Here is a 15,494-nt window from a genome sequence, read left to right as displayed (position 1 = left end):
ATTCGATTCTAGTGTGTTCCTTGTTCTGTCCAGAGCCTTGCTGGGGCCAGACCTGGACCAGCTCTGCGCTATGGTGGAAGGAGAGTCGGAGCCCAGGTCAAGGGCTTAGCAAGATGTGGATGGCCCTGATTTTTTCTAAGCAGCCCCATCAAACACTTCACCAGTATTCACAGAATAGTGATGGGCACAGCCTGCCTTTGTCTTTTGGAGAATTTGTTTCATGGAGAGAGCAAAGGCTTAGAGCTCATGTCACCCAGCACCATCATACCAGTTAGTTTTTGCATGACCTTGGAAAGGTATTTGGCTTCTCTGCATTCCATTTTCTCATGTGAAGGAAGGGTGTTGGAATATTCCTAGCTGGATATTATGGGAAGGTTGATGCTGTGTCCTCACTATGTGTATGGCGGAGATCAGATGGACTGACAGTAAAGCCAGGTTGGGAGTACAGGGAGGCAGTATGTACCTGCTGCACTGTCTGACACACAGTCCTGTGTATGAAGCCACAGGAATATTGGCCTTGCCTCTGACAGATGGCTTGAAGTTTTAAGGAACCATTTTTTTTCTTTCTTTCAGACCAATGATGCCTTAGGAGCCACCTGGAATTGGCTGTACTTCATCCCTCTCATCATCATCGGATCCTTCTTTGTCCTCAACCTAGTCCTGGGAGTACTTTCTGGGTAAGCCAGATGTTTTTCTGTTTTTTTTTTTTCTAACTGGAAACTAATGCCTCCTGACTCATGACAGATTCATTCATTTAACCTTCATTTAGAAGACACTTACTGAGCAGTCCCTTTGTGCCAACTGCTGTTCTAGATGCTGGAGATGCACTACTGAACCATCGTTCTAATCACCTTTATTATTCTTAGAAGTTAAAATCTTTGCATCAGGTACAATACTGAACATGGTGATTGGTGAGAGTTCATTTATCCATTTGTCTTTTTACTTGGCAATTCTATGTCAAATAGTGTGCTGGTTGTCAGGAATACAAAATCGAAAAGATGCAGGTTTAATCCTCAAATGATTCTTACGCTGCAGTGTATTGGACATCAAATCCCACAATTGTGACTTGAATTCACTTATCAGTTTGCAAGTACTCGATGTCTAATACCGTAGTCTGTATTACAAGGAGCACATAAAGTACAAGGTATGGTCCTCCCCCACACCTGCTCTGCTTGAGAAGCATGTTTTGCTGGGATAGCAACACAAATGCTTGCAACTGAAATGGGAGAATTTTACTAATATTGGGTATAATTACTTAGTGGGGGGAAAGGACAAATCTATACCATTGGAAATCATTGAGGTTGGTTTCAAGAAGCATATAAAATGCCTCTTAGGATAACATGGAATATGTGGGAGTGAACATGGAATACGTGGGAGGAATGGTTTAGAGGGTCTTATGTTACTCAGCAAAACTGGACTCAATTTGTGAGAGTGGCATTAAGTTCTTCCAATGACAATTTATAAGGTGGTACTTCAATGTGAGCATGGCAGACTGAACCAAGCTGGTCATTCCTTGAAATTCTACTAACACAGGAAATCCACCTAAGGGCAAAGTGAGTAAGAGGAATCACAACAGATGAGAGATGTGTGATGATTTTTGAAGCTAAGGGGTGAATGGTAACTGAGATAGTTGGAAAGCTGATGTTTAATGTGTACAGTGGGGAATGCCCATAAAGAAATAAAATTAATTGTTGAGGGCCCAAGAAAGCCTCAAGAATTGGAGCTTTTCAGGTATCTTCTTCCAGGTAACCCTAATAACTGGGGCGTGCATGGTGTGGTGCTAGAAACAAGAGGATTGGCTGAAAATCCTTGCTCCTCCCTCTACTTTAGATCTGTCTCCAGACATCTGCCCCACACAATACCCACTGCTATGCAAGGCAGGACATCTAATCAGATGCTTGGGTGGTAACAGGGTGTGCATCCAAGGGTGGGGTTGACATATAATGAAAACAGTTAAATGAAATTCCACAAACTGAATGTACTCCAGCCCACTTCGGCTCTCCCAGAAATGCAGCCATCTGGTAGCAATTTAGAGGATTCTTCTAAATTCTGTATGTAAAGTGTTTTAAAGAGATCATCTATCCTGATATTTGAGGCAGACCAAAGAAATAGGTTCCCGCACTACCACCTTCAGTGAGCTCTTAGTTTCCTATGGCTACTACAACAAATCACTACAAACTAGGTAGCTTAAAACTGAGATTTTATTCTCTCAGTTCTGGAGGGTAGAAGTTCAGAATCTGGCAGGACCATCCTTCTTCCAGGGACTTGAGGGGAGAATTTATGTTCTTCCACTTCAAGTTTCGGGCATTCATTGCCACATCACTCCAGCCTCCGCCTTTGTGGTCACACCGCCTCTTGCTCCCCCAGGTCTGCGTGATCTTCCTCTGCCTCACTCTTACACCAATGCTTGTCATTGGATTTAGGATTCCTGGATAATCCAGATGATCTTTTCATCTGAATATCCTTAACTATATCTGCAAAGACCCTTTGTCTGGACCAGAGGCAGCATCCAGGAGTTCCAGGAATTTGGATGTGAGCATTGTTTTTTGGGGTCATCATTCGACCTACTACACTTGTCACTATGGAAGCCCCAGCCATTTAGTTTCTGGTGAGCTTTCCTTGCCTTACTCTTTGATCTGAGCACACATCTAGGGAGCATCAGCATTGAGGAAAAGGCCCAGTGTAAGAGCTCCAAAATGAAATAATAAATAGGAAAAAAAAGGAACTGGAGGGAATATAAACAAAGCAAGGAGTAGAAGACAACTTCAAAAGCTGTGTTTGATATTAGCAGAGAGAATAAAAATAATTTCATCTACAAAATAATTATTAAAAGAATTTGAGGTTAACAAGCACTCTTGGAAATTAATTTAGAGTGTAAGTAATTTGCAATTAATGTAAAAATCTAATAAAAAGATAGTAAAGGGCTGAAATATGAAGTTGAGGCCATCACATAGAAAACAAAGAAAAAGGGTTGTGCCACAGTCTTGGCTGGGCACAGAATCACGAGCCACCACACAGCTTTGTAGATTCAAACAGCAATTCTTTATTCCCGAACTCACACCGGCCTCCACACACGTTCTGGGGCAGTCCCAGTTCTGCTACCCAATTCACCTCCTCCACAAGGCTTTTTTCCCAAAATGCTCTCTGAATCTCACGAGAACTCAATGGGAGCTCAGGCAGCAGGAACGCCCTAATTCCAGCAGCAATAATCCTCAACATCGAACTTCCCTAAAATCCAAGGTCTTAAACTGGGAACGCCCTAAGCCCAAGGAGCGGGATACTTCCTCAAACTGCAGGACACACCCTAATCCTGGATCCACCCTGGTCGTTGAGCAGGGTCACCTTTCTCAAACACACATGCAAGGTCAACAGCGAAATTAACATGGGGTACGCTGGCAAGGAAATATCAATGCGTCATTCCTACTTCGTAATGGCCCTCAGCAGGGTTGATCCAAAATTTTAATGAGTTCCATAAAGAGAACAGTGAAATGGGAAGAATTAACAGAGAAAAATCTGAGAAATGTTCCCAGAACTAAGACTGATGTTGCCAGATTAAAAGATCTGCTAAGCCATGTGCAAATGATGCTCTTTCCGGCATTGTTCCTTGGGAGTTGTAGGCGGCTACCTGGGAAGTGTAGACAACAGGCAAACTAGAAGGGTAAAATGTTGGATGCATACAATGTAGCAGTTAGGAGCAGCACATACCAAGTACACACGGAACATAGGGTATTTAAGAGTAGTTTAGTGAAAATGAGACCAGCTGATTATAATACTATTTACATAAATACATGCACAGAAAACAGTTTGCAAGAATATATTCAGATTGAAAGTACGCATTGGATATATTGTGATAATAGTATTTTTTATGGCAGGGTGATAGTAGGTGGATTCATTAATTAACCATAAAAGGGTCCTCTGGGTGCTCAGCACAACTAATTAAAGGTAACACACCAAGATGAATCATCATGAAATTCAGAACATGGGAGTAAACACTATTTTGAAAGCACCAGCAATTGGGAAGAGGGTAAAATTTACCTACCAACAGTTAAGACTCAGGCTGACATTGAGCCCCTCAATGATGACTCTAAAAGTTAGAAAGTTCTATATTTCTAAAGCTTTCAGGAAGGAGGAAAAACTTTTAAGATGAATTCTATACCCAGCCAAAGTACCAATTATTCACAAGGATTGATTAGCAACATTTTTAGATACTCTTTCTGAAGAAGTTACTGGGTAATGTGAATTAATAAAAATAAGTAATTAAGAGAAACATGATGCTCATAGAAATGAGGGATTCAATAGAGGAGACATGGAAGGGGATTGATTCCCAGGATGATGATGGTGAAGGGAAGTCTCCGGTGAGAGCTGTCAGTTCTAGAGGGCATTAAGATCAGATTTGAACAGGAGGATCCAGCTCAAAAAATGCTCTTTAATTTAAAAAAATTCCCTGATGTGTTATATTCAAGAGTTTATAGTTTTGTCAAAACTACATGTATGGACATATATGTGCACATGTGTACATAATTGCATTGTGCACGTATATGCATGTATAGAAACATTCATATACATATGGCTTTGACAATCATAAGACTTGAATATAATGTATCAGGGAATATTTCACTTTCTCTTAAATATAGCAATTTTAGAGCTCTACAATTCATTTGTGACATATACATATATGTGCCTATGTATATGCATGTGTGTGCAGGTATATACATGTATATGTATAGTTCTGACAAGACCATAAGTTTTTGAATGACACATACATATGCCATGTACATATTTTATAAATACACACACACACACTCTCTATGTGGATGTATTTATACACACAACCCCATAAGCATTTAATTTCATAGAATACAGAAGGGTTACAATAAAGAAATGTAAGCATAGCAAGCTCTCTGCACAGCACAGCCATCAATCAGTTCCCATTGTCCAGGCTGAAGTCTAAGCTAGCCCTCATGGTGCTATAATTGCCTTGACTTGGATGGAGGAGGCAGAGTAGGGAGAGGGAAAGAGGGTGTTACAGACTGAAATCTTAGGTTCTGCTATGAGATTGTCTTTTTAAGAAGTATCTAAAATTGAAAGACAAAGAGAGCAGTGTTTTAAATATAATATTTAGAAATTTGGAAATGAATACCAGAAGAAATAGGCGAGAGTTGGGAATGAGATTCAGAGGTTGGGAGAGGTGAGACAGTGGGGCTGCTAGTTTTTCATTATAAATCTTTCACAATTATGTGACTTTTTATAATTCTACATTGAGGAAAAACAAATTAAAATTTTAAAGTAAATATTGCATTCACAAAGTATACAATGAAAGGAGTGTATGAGGACATTCATCTAGCATCAGTTGGGGAAGGATTGGCCCCAGGAGAGGTCAGATTCAGGAGGATCAAGAAAGAAATAACGATACTAGTTCAACTAAGTGGTGCTAGGAGCCAGTGGTGGTGATTTGTGAAATAGTTATGGAGGAGACACGGGAGACATTGGGAAGGAATACTCAACAGCAGATATGGTGAGTGGGGAGTCTTGAGTCGTAAAAGGATCTCTTATGGATGTGTTTGTTCAGTAAGCTCTTATTAACGTCTTTTGCTATGCCCAAGCTCTGCTTTGGTAACTCTCCACACAGCCTGTGTCTACACTGAGTGGCTGCCTCTGGGAGAGGTCTCACCATAGATGTCTTTCTTCTCATATGTCTTCTGAGGGATATTCTCTTGTGTGTGTGACCTTATTCCAATGTTCTTCACCCTTGCTCATTTCCCAAATATGTCCACAGTTTAGAAAACTCAAGACATATTCTTAACTATTTGAGAAAAGACAAAAATAGATGCGGTGCTAGCCGAAGTCACCGACACTCCAGACAAGACTCCAGTATGGGCTTAAGGTTCTCTTCTAGAGCTAGAAACGGAACAGAGAACAGTTTCACCAGACAATGCCTGCGTCTGACCCTGCGAACTTCTCCATTTGGAGAAGATATGAGAATGGAAAGAGTGAACACTGGAAAAATCATGGCCTGAAGCAGGACACTCGTGGCTATGGTGCCTGTGCCAGTAAGCAGCCACTTGTGTGCATTGTGCCCTTGGACAAGTCACTCTGACCCTGCTTCCCTCTCGGTGAGATTGGCTACCTATATCTTGCTCTTGCAAAAGCTTGGTCCAGGGTCTGGCAGGGAGTAGCTCTTGGCTCCCATGAGCTGCCTGTGCCCTGTGATAATAGTGACGTATATGTCCTCCACCTGTTAGGTCCAAGTGGCTGTCATCTGCACAGCAACCGTAGATGTTTGACCGGAGCCAGCTGTGGGGCTGGGAGATAGCCGCCTTAGGTTGAGAGGTGCCGTGGAACTGGCACGGCAGATGCCTCTTGGCACTTCTGGAGAAACCTAGGAAGTAGCAACTGCAGCTGGGAACAGCTGGTGTGAATAAATTCTGACATTTAAAGGAGCGTTAACCATAGGGGCTTTACAGACTGGGACTGAAATATTTCTGTCCTGGTTTCTTTTTCCCGCTCTGATGCTCCACACGTCTCTCAGCATGGGGATAGGGTTCACTGCTGTCTGTGGAGGGCTCAGCAGCAGCTGGTCCTATGTGTAGGAAGGGCCACAGGCTTTCTCTTACGCCCTGGAGAGCATGGAGGCTTTCTCCTTATAACTGGTCTTTGGTTGGGATTTGTACTTTGAGGCCCCTTGGGAAATAGCTCTGAAAGTTTCAGCCTCAGGAAATGGATTTCCTGTGACCTGCAAGCAGTTTGAATGTTATGGGCCAAGGCTATTCCAAGAGCAGAAAGACACAGCAGTGGAAGGGGGACGCACCTGGTGCCTATGTTGGGCAAGTGAGGAAGAGTGTACTGGTGGGAGGGGCCAGGTGCTCATAGCCCACTAGGGAAATGCCCAAGGCACCTGTCTCAGGGGACCAGGCATTGTGGGAGAAAGACTGTGAGGTGTGCATGTTGGCTTCGTATTTAAAAAGGAAGTATGGATGGAAGCATTGTAGCGTTTTTACTTGTCTCAGAGGAAATAGGATTTGATGAAAACCATTAGCTTAGGCTTGAAGAGAAGCAGAGCTTCCCGTCTCCATGGAAACAAACCAGGGCTGCATAAGCACATCCTGAAGTGCTGTCAGGGGCTACAGGGCAGAAAGCTCACACAAACAGAAAATGACCCTGAGCTATTCCAGTGTCTCCACCCACTGCTCCCAGGGCTCCTGGAGAGGGAAGCAGACTTAAGGGAGCAGTTGAGCTGCCTCCAAATGAGGGCAGTGGCTGTCAGGCCTGAACTGCTCACGTATACACATGTGAAGCAATGTGAAATCTCATGTATGCAAAGCATGTTTCAGAGCATCTTTGCTTCTAAGATCATACTTGTTTCTCATGACAACTCTGCGGTAGGTAGACGGTATCTTCATTTGGAGATGCAAAAGGGAAGGTTTAGAGAAACGATTCTCCAACTAGTTGCAGAGGGAGGGCCAGAGGTTAGTTTGTCAAACGCTAGTTAGGTCAGTATTCCAGGTAGCCTCTATCAGGGGTACCAACACCCAAGGTGGCACAACTAGCAAAAGGCTGCCAAGGGGGTAGCTCAGCTCAGGTATCCTGACCATATAGATTTTTGGACAAGTTTTAATCTCTCTGTCTGCACTGATGCATGAGCTAGTCTTCATATATACAGCGTGACCTTGTCCATACAGGGTTGAAGATGCTAAGACCCACTGTCAAGATGGTCTTGCCTAAGGACTGATGAGGAGGGGTGAACTGTCAGTATTGGGAGGGATTCTTTTGGTTGCATCTCTTCAATGAATGGAATGTCTTCTATGACAAGAAAAATGACAGCTGTCTCATTTGCTGGCTGGGCTTGATAATACAGTGTGATTCAGCAAACATATATTAAGTGTTTACTCTGTAAAAAATGCCTGTGTAGCTGTTTAGCTTACAAAGATGAATAAAACAAGGAGATTGTAGGCTAATGAAAGAAATGATCCAAAATACTTAGAATGAGGTCTAAATTTAAATAGTTCAGAATTCTAGTACCCTCAATGGCTATTTATCTAAGATTCACTTATGTGGGTCACATGGTTTGGGTACTTAGTATGAGGGTATTGTTGCAAATACAAAGGTGAATAAGACCTAGGTCTTGGACACAAGGAACTGACTATAGACTCAGTGTCACATCTCTGCTCTGCTGAGTTACTTGCCATTGCATATTGGAAGGTGGCCTCTGAATGTTGCCCAGACTTGATATGAGACAGGAATGGCTGCTGGTCTTAATAAAGAAATTATTCATGCCCAGATCAATGGTCCAGATGAGATATCTGAGGGGTGTTGGTGGCTGTTAGTTTGACATATGTCTGATTCCTCCTGAGACAGCTTGACATGAAAGGTGACTAAGTGAGTGTACTCCACGGTGGTTCTGCAGTTCTGATGCCGGTGTCTACTAGGGGACATTCATTTGTTCTCTCAGAGGTTACTGAGTACTGGGCTGCATGTCACCCACTTCCAGGGCTGGGGATATGGGATCAGATGAGGATGGAGAGATGCTACCCTCAAGGAACTTATCGTCTAGGTAGAGAGATGGCAACAGGATGGACATTTAAACTAATGGTTGGCTAGACAATGAGGAGAACATTCCAGCAAGAGCTGAGAAGGATAAAGGCCCTGGAATTGCGAGCAGCTTGGGTGAAGCCTGTTGGGGAAGCAGAGGTGAGGCAGAGGCATGGAAAGCCTATGAGCATTAAAGGTGATCCTGGGAGCTTGTGGGAGGTGGTTCTGAGTTGTGAGCCGGGAAGATGTCTTGGTCTGATTTGAAGATGATAAACCTGGGGCAAATCTGGAGAAGCAACTCTACAGAGAAGCAAGACTGGAAGTAGGTGGTGTGTTGGGAGGAATAGTTCAGGAGAGAAGCAGAGAGTCGAGTTCATCAGGCTGGGGGTGGAGACGGTGGGATGGATCTAGCAGGTGCTGGGGGCATGGGTTCCACAAGACTTTGTGACTGTGAGCTATGTCTGAGTGTGCCCTGGTATAAAAATAAGAGAATCCTCCAGGACCGCATCTGAGCTTCCTGGTGGCGGGGGAAACGACAGAATGAAAAATGGGTTTGAGGGGAAGAGGTAGGTTGTACACCTTTTGAGTTTGAGAAAACATAACACGCTTTCTGCCTTTGGGCTGCTGCACAGCAGTATAGTAGGTTTCTTTCCGGTTGAATTTTTTTAAGCTGTAATTTGCTGAGTCTATGCTATGCACCAAATATTGTGCCAATTTCATGCCACATGCAAGCTAATCTAATCCTCACGATGATCCTATGAGATATTACTTTTTATTATTACTATTTAGATTTTTTTTAAATAAACAGGGTAGCTGTGATAGGGAGGTTTGGTAATTTATCTAAGCAAACAAAGCTCTTCAATAGTAGGATCAGGGTTTGGAATGAGGTCTACCAGGCCTGAACACCTAAATCCTTATAAAACACATCTTCCATGTAGTTTAAATGTCCTTTATGGAAGAAATTGTGTGGCATCCAGTACAGTAAAATTTGCTAAAAAAAAAAAAAATAATAATTCAGAGGTCCTTAAGGCAACCTAGATGATCCTACTGACAGATCTCATGCTCCACCCTTTTATAATTAGCACAATGGAGCATTCACCGTTCCTCCTTTGCATTTTTCTGGGTGAATTGCATGACGCTGGGAGTTTGTTAAAAGATCTGCATTTCCTCAAGACCTGCTTTATGTATCAGTTGTCAGAATTGTGTCTTAGAGTGGATTAAAATTTATTCAAGGAGGATGGGCCTCTTTGTAAGCCTTTTGTCATTTGCTCCTGGCCTGAATGTTACAAATGAGGAAACTCGAATAGAGGGTAAATGACTGCTCAGCTGAATACAGGGCTGCTCAGTGTCAGAACTGAGTTAGATCCGGGTCCCCGGCTCCAGGATGCTTTTTCTCTGTGCCATAGACATAATGTAGTAGTAAAATAGAGACTCTGAGACAGCATTGCTGGGTTTGAATTCTACTTCCATTGCGTTCTGGCTGCATGGTGTTAACCAAATCGCTTCACTTCTCTATACCTTCATTTACCCAATTGTAAATAACCCTTATAGGACGACGAAGGAAATGAGATCAGACCATGCATGCTAAGTGGTTAGTATTTAGGAGATAACAAATTCTTGATAAATGTTAACAACTAGGGACGAATCGTTCTTCTTACCCAGCAAGTACTTCCATTGAGTCCATTAGCAAGATCTCGGATATCATCCATGGCAACCTATAGGGGGCATTGGAGATGGACTGTGCCCTCGTGTCCCTCATAGGGCCACCAACCTCAACACTGTGCCATTTGCAGTTCTTTGAAAATGCCTTTTTCTTTGTACCCTCTGCTACTGTGGTGTGGAGTAAGCCTCCAGCTGCCTTAGTTTGCTTTGTTAACACTCATCTCTCTCAGCCTTTTGGCTTTGACCTCCTCCATGACATCTTTCCAGGTCCATACCCATTCCCATTTTGCGGTTAGAATTAGGTGTGTAAAAAATAACAACAAAAAAAATCTTTCCCACATGCGTCTGTAGCAACAAGTATCTGTGACAGAATCAATTACTCATAGTAACATTATGGAATTACTTTTCAGAATTTAATTGTAACACTAATGACAAGAGTTAACCTTTATTGAAAGCTTGTCATTTGCCCGATGCAATGCTAAACACTTCCCATATGTTACTTCAGTTAATTTTTATAACAATCTCGTGAGTCAGGTACTGTTGTTAATCCCATTTTACAAATGAGACATGGAGGTCTGAAAGAGTCTGAGCCTTGCCTAAGGCTGCGTGGTGAGGAGCAGAGCTCTCCTGCCTCCCCAGCGTTGACTGACTTCCTCCTATTGGAATTATGAATGTCTTTGAGCTGTTGGTTTTGTTTCTCATGCTGGATGTTTTTCCAGAGGGCTGGATCTGACCTAAAATCCTAGTGCTTTTTTTTTTTCTATTAATAAATGATTGCTGGGTTAAAGGGGAACCAGTAACACCAAAACCCTCCTGGGGGATGCCCCACCCCTGGAGCCTCTTAGAGAATGGTACTGTAGAGGAAGAGGCTGGTATTTTAAGCCAGGAGCATAATCACTGGTATTGGTGATCCTCTGTGGAGCGAGGTCCCTGCTTGCAGCCTACAGGCATTCAATTTGAGTAATTGTCACAGGTTGAACATTTTTACACATGATGTTTAGCAATTTTTTTTCCTTCTAGTCAGTTGCTCATGCCCTGTGCCCACTGTCCTAGTGGAATATTTGCCTTCATATGAATTTAAAATATCTATTGGTATAGCATATTAACCCTTTTATGTCCTATGTGGAAAACGTTTCAGGAACAATCACTTTTAAAGAAGAAAGTTGTCATCCTGTTGGGAATTGTGGGCAACCAAAGTGTTTGGGAGCCTAAACAAAGTCAAAGCAGTTATTATTCCTTTGGAATATTTCATTTGGGAAGCACTTTACACGTGTTTGTTTCTCAAAATGATCCTAAGGTATATTATCATTGTTTCACAACAGATTACAGCTAAAAACAAACAAGACCTATCCTAAATCGTCAACCTGAAAGTGTAGCTTCTTTTAGTCCAGTACCATTTGGTACACTAAGTACTGTTGGCTCCTGTGGCCTGAGCCTTTCCCATGGGGTCTTTGCTGCTTGGCTTCTATTTAAAACAGTTATGATTGACACTCATGCCATTAATTCAACAAATATTTATTGAGCACTTATTAGTTACCAAACACTGTTATAGAGGCTGGAAATTTTTAAAAAATCCCTGGTGTCAAGAAGTTTATATGCTTGTGTTGCATGCATAATCTATATATCATATTTCTTCTGTGACTTACCATATCGGGAAGAATAATCAATGCCAGAATCTTGAAATTTCTGTATGTGCTTCCTTGCCCTTACCTACATAGGGGAGCAGAGATGATACTGAGGTGGGCTTGGCCAAAATGGGAGGTGAAGATGCACAGTGTGGAAAGAGGTGAATTCATATCTGGGAGAAGGCAAAAGTCATACCCAGAAAGGTCAAATGTGTGCGGTAGGGTTAAGATACAGAAGGAAAAGGAATAGAGAAATCAGTGAATGGAGTAATGGAGATTAGTAATCCAAATAAGTTATGATTTTTATAAGGATTGACCTTTTATTGAGAAAATTGGACAGTTAAGTTGGGACATCATTTGGTGCCTTTTGATGATGAAGAAAATAACCAGGTGTAAAACTGCCTCCATTGTCTGTTGGAGGGTTTTTCATACGTGGAATTTATGCTTGACCAAATTCTTAAGTTGCTGAAACCATCCTGGTATCTCCTTGGTCATTATCTAGTCAAGTTTCAACACTGATATCTTTATGTGCACATGTATGGGTAGATGCATAGAATCATTTTCATACATGTACATGATTTATGTTCCTGTGATAACTCTAATGTGTGTGCTCTGGTCTTGGTTCCTCTGTGAAGCACCCAAAGAACCCAATAGAAGACTGTCTTGCTCCCTGAATTTACCTTGCACAGTGACTGTATTTAAACCTATTTCAAGAATGGTTTCCATCTTAAAATCCCATTTTTACTTATGTTTCTCAGAGGAGGTGATTTTTACTTGAAGAATAATATAACATGAAGTAATATTTAAGAAGATGGCCTTACTAAGAGACAATCCTGAATTTACCTATCTGCTACTAAACTTCAAACTCTACATCTTGTCTTAGCCATTCCCTAAGTGACTCAGACTTGGGATACCCCAAAGGAGTCATCTCATTCCCTTCATCCTACCACTAAACATGCATACTGCTTTTCTGTATTTTCCTTCTATTATCTTTTATCACCTTCATTATCCAAAATTGAAGCCTTACTTGACCCTGATGCTTTCTCCTCACTTCTGAGTCTAATTGCTCGTCAATACCTACTGAGTCCACTTGAAAAGTTTTCATGAACTGCATCCTGGACTGAAGCAATTGCCTCTCTAAATGCTGTCCCTGTTCTGAGCCAGTTTGCTATTCACAGCAAAACGGTCTTGTCTTTGTGATCTTTCTTACTTAGAATGGGTTCCCTCTGCCTAAGTAATAGACTCATTATGTTTTCATTTGATCAACTTTTCAACAAACGGGTATTGACCTTCTCCTATATGCTAGGCAGTGTTCTAGACGCTAGGAATACAGCAGAAATGAAAACAAATTCCTGCCATCATGAAAGTAGGATCCTAATATGGAAGACTCTAAGGGACATACTCCAATTTAGGTGAATGAAATGACAAATCCTATCCTTGGAAAAGAATGTTTCAAATTATAGATATGGCTTTCCCCTACTTCAATCTTGTTTTAAAAAATTGTTCTAATTAGTTATTCATGACTCTCATTTTTCTGGTTGTACATGATGTAGAATTATATTGGTCATGTAATCATATATGCACCTAGGGTATAATGTCTGATTCATTCATATCCTTCCTACCCCCATAGCCACTCCCCTCTGTCTAATCCAGAGGACCTCTATTCTTCCCTAGTGCCCTACTCCCTTGTGAATTAGGATCCACATATCAGAGAAAACATTTAACCTTCTGTTCTTTGGGATTAGTTTATTTTGGTTAGCATTATGTTCTCCAGCTCCATACATTTACTGGCAAATGCCATAATTTCATTCTTCTTTACCCTACTTCAATCATTAATGTACTGTTAATGAATTTTTGCTGCATGTGGTAAAATGTATTCTAAAGCTACAGTAATTGAAACAGTATGGTATTATACAGAAATAGAGGGATCCAAAGGCTACCAAATATATAGATTTACATAATAGATACATGATATTTCAAATTAGTGAAAAGGAATCATTCAATGGATGGTATTGATGACTGAGCAGTCACTTGGAAAGAAAAATTGAATTAGGTCACCATGTTATACAAAAATAAATTGCAGATGGAGCTAGCAAATTCATTCAAAAAAATTAAATCACAAGTGTTGATTATGAACAACTTAAAAATCTTCAAGGCAGAGGGTTTTTCTAAGAATACAAATCAATAATCCATGAAAGAAATAACTGACAAATTTGAATTTGTAATAATAAAAATACACTGCTACAATTTCATTCATAAGGCCAAAAGACAAAAACTTGGATTCATTTTGCATTTTAAAATGATTACCTAGAGGATTAGGGGAGGTAGGAAGATAAAAAGGTGATTAATGGCTAGTAACTGTAATAAAGCACCAGTTGTAGACTGAAAACAAGGCTCCGGGTTCTGCTGGCTGAAATGGAGAGGGAACAAGAGCAGGACAGGTGTCCATGCAGGCAGAGGACATCGGGAGGGAAGGTCCTGGGGAACATGATCCCAAGATTCCCTTGTGATGAGTTGGAGAACTCCAGCTCCATTTGTCGAGGGGAATAAGATTGGAAGGGGAGAAAAGCCCTTGTTGGGTTTGTGTTCCATTTCAGTCGGACGGTTTTGAGGCTCAGGAGGCTGAAAAAGTAGATGGGGTCAATGAATATCTGTGTGTCAGGACAGAGAACAGACGGGACACACTGTCGGAACACAACAGGAAATGGTACCAACAGGCAAGGTCATCCACGGAGGGCAGGCAGAGAAGATGGGCTCCTAGAAACTCTAAGAACATCCAGATGGATCTCACAAAAGCATCGGGGCAAAGGGGACAAAGAAACAGAGTTTCAAAAGGAATGAGAAGACCCCAAAGGCTGAGTGAGTCATTGAGATCCAAGACGACATGGATTATAAAGTATCTGTGGAGGCTGGTGATGTGGAGAGCCCATCTGGCTTTCCGTTCTTTTTTGTTATTGAAATAATGATTATAGAACCAAAAAAAGGTGTGGGGGGGGAAAGTTAGAGATCTTGTGCCCTTCTCCCAGGTTCTGCCTGATGGTGACATCTTGCTGAGTGTAGTACAAAACCCAAATGGGAACTGAGGTGGGCACAGTCCCCAGAACTTAGTCTGATTTCCCCCGTTTCCCCTTCATTCACGTGTGTGTGTGTGTGTGGGGGGGTCTACACGATTTTATTATGTGTAGGTTTGCATAACACCACCACAACCAAGATGTGGGACAGTTCACCATAAGACTCTTGCCTTCATAGTCACACAGGCTCTCCACCACTGTCACCCCAACCCCTGGCAATCAGTATTCTCCATCTTTCTAATCTTGTTAAAAATTGTTATGTAAATGGAATCACATGGAGTGTAACTTCTGGAAATCGACTATTTTCCCACACCATGGAATTTCCTTAATCTGTCCAGGTTGTTCCTTATGTCGGGTGTTCATCCCTTTAGTTAGTGAGGAGCATTCTCCACTCTGGATTAGCACAGTCTGACCATGCGCTCCTTGGAGGACAGTGGGTGGTTTTCAGCATGGGGCTACTAAAAGTAAGACCGCTATGGACATTTGACGACAGGGTTTTGTGTGAATGTAGATTTTCCTTTCTCTGGAGTAAATGTCCAAGAGCACAATTGCTGGGCCATATGGAAAACCTGTGTTTAGTTTTATGAGAACCTTATTTGTCATCCAG

The 15,494-nt window shown here is 41.8% G+C and overlaps 1 protein-coding gene across 1 annotated transcript in view; it reads left to right on the top strand.

Moving 5' to 3' along the window:
* CACNA1E (calcium voltage-gated channel subunit alpha1 E) overlaps window positions 1-15,494 on the top strand; it is a 494,748-nt gene that overhangs the window by 348,368 nt on the left and 130,886 nt on the right. The window contains exon 9 of the mRNA XM_081297504.1: window positions 574-677. Within this exon, the coding sequence (XP_081153630.1) occupies window positions 574-677 (104 nt within the window). The remainder of the gene's footprint in view (window positions 1-573; window positions 678-15,494) is intronic.

The sequence above is a fragment of the Spermophilus citellus genome (genome assembly GCF_964194105.1).
Source record: "Spermophilus citellus genome assembly, chromosome: 6".
In the NCBI taxonomy this organism is placed as follows: domain Eukaryota; kingdom Metazoa; phylum Chordata; class Mammalia; order Rodentia; family Sciuridae; genus Spermophilus; species Spermophilus citellus.
Note: the sequence above shows the minus strand (reverse complement) of the source record. Positions and strands in the feature narration are given on the sequence as shown.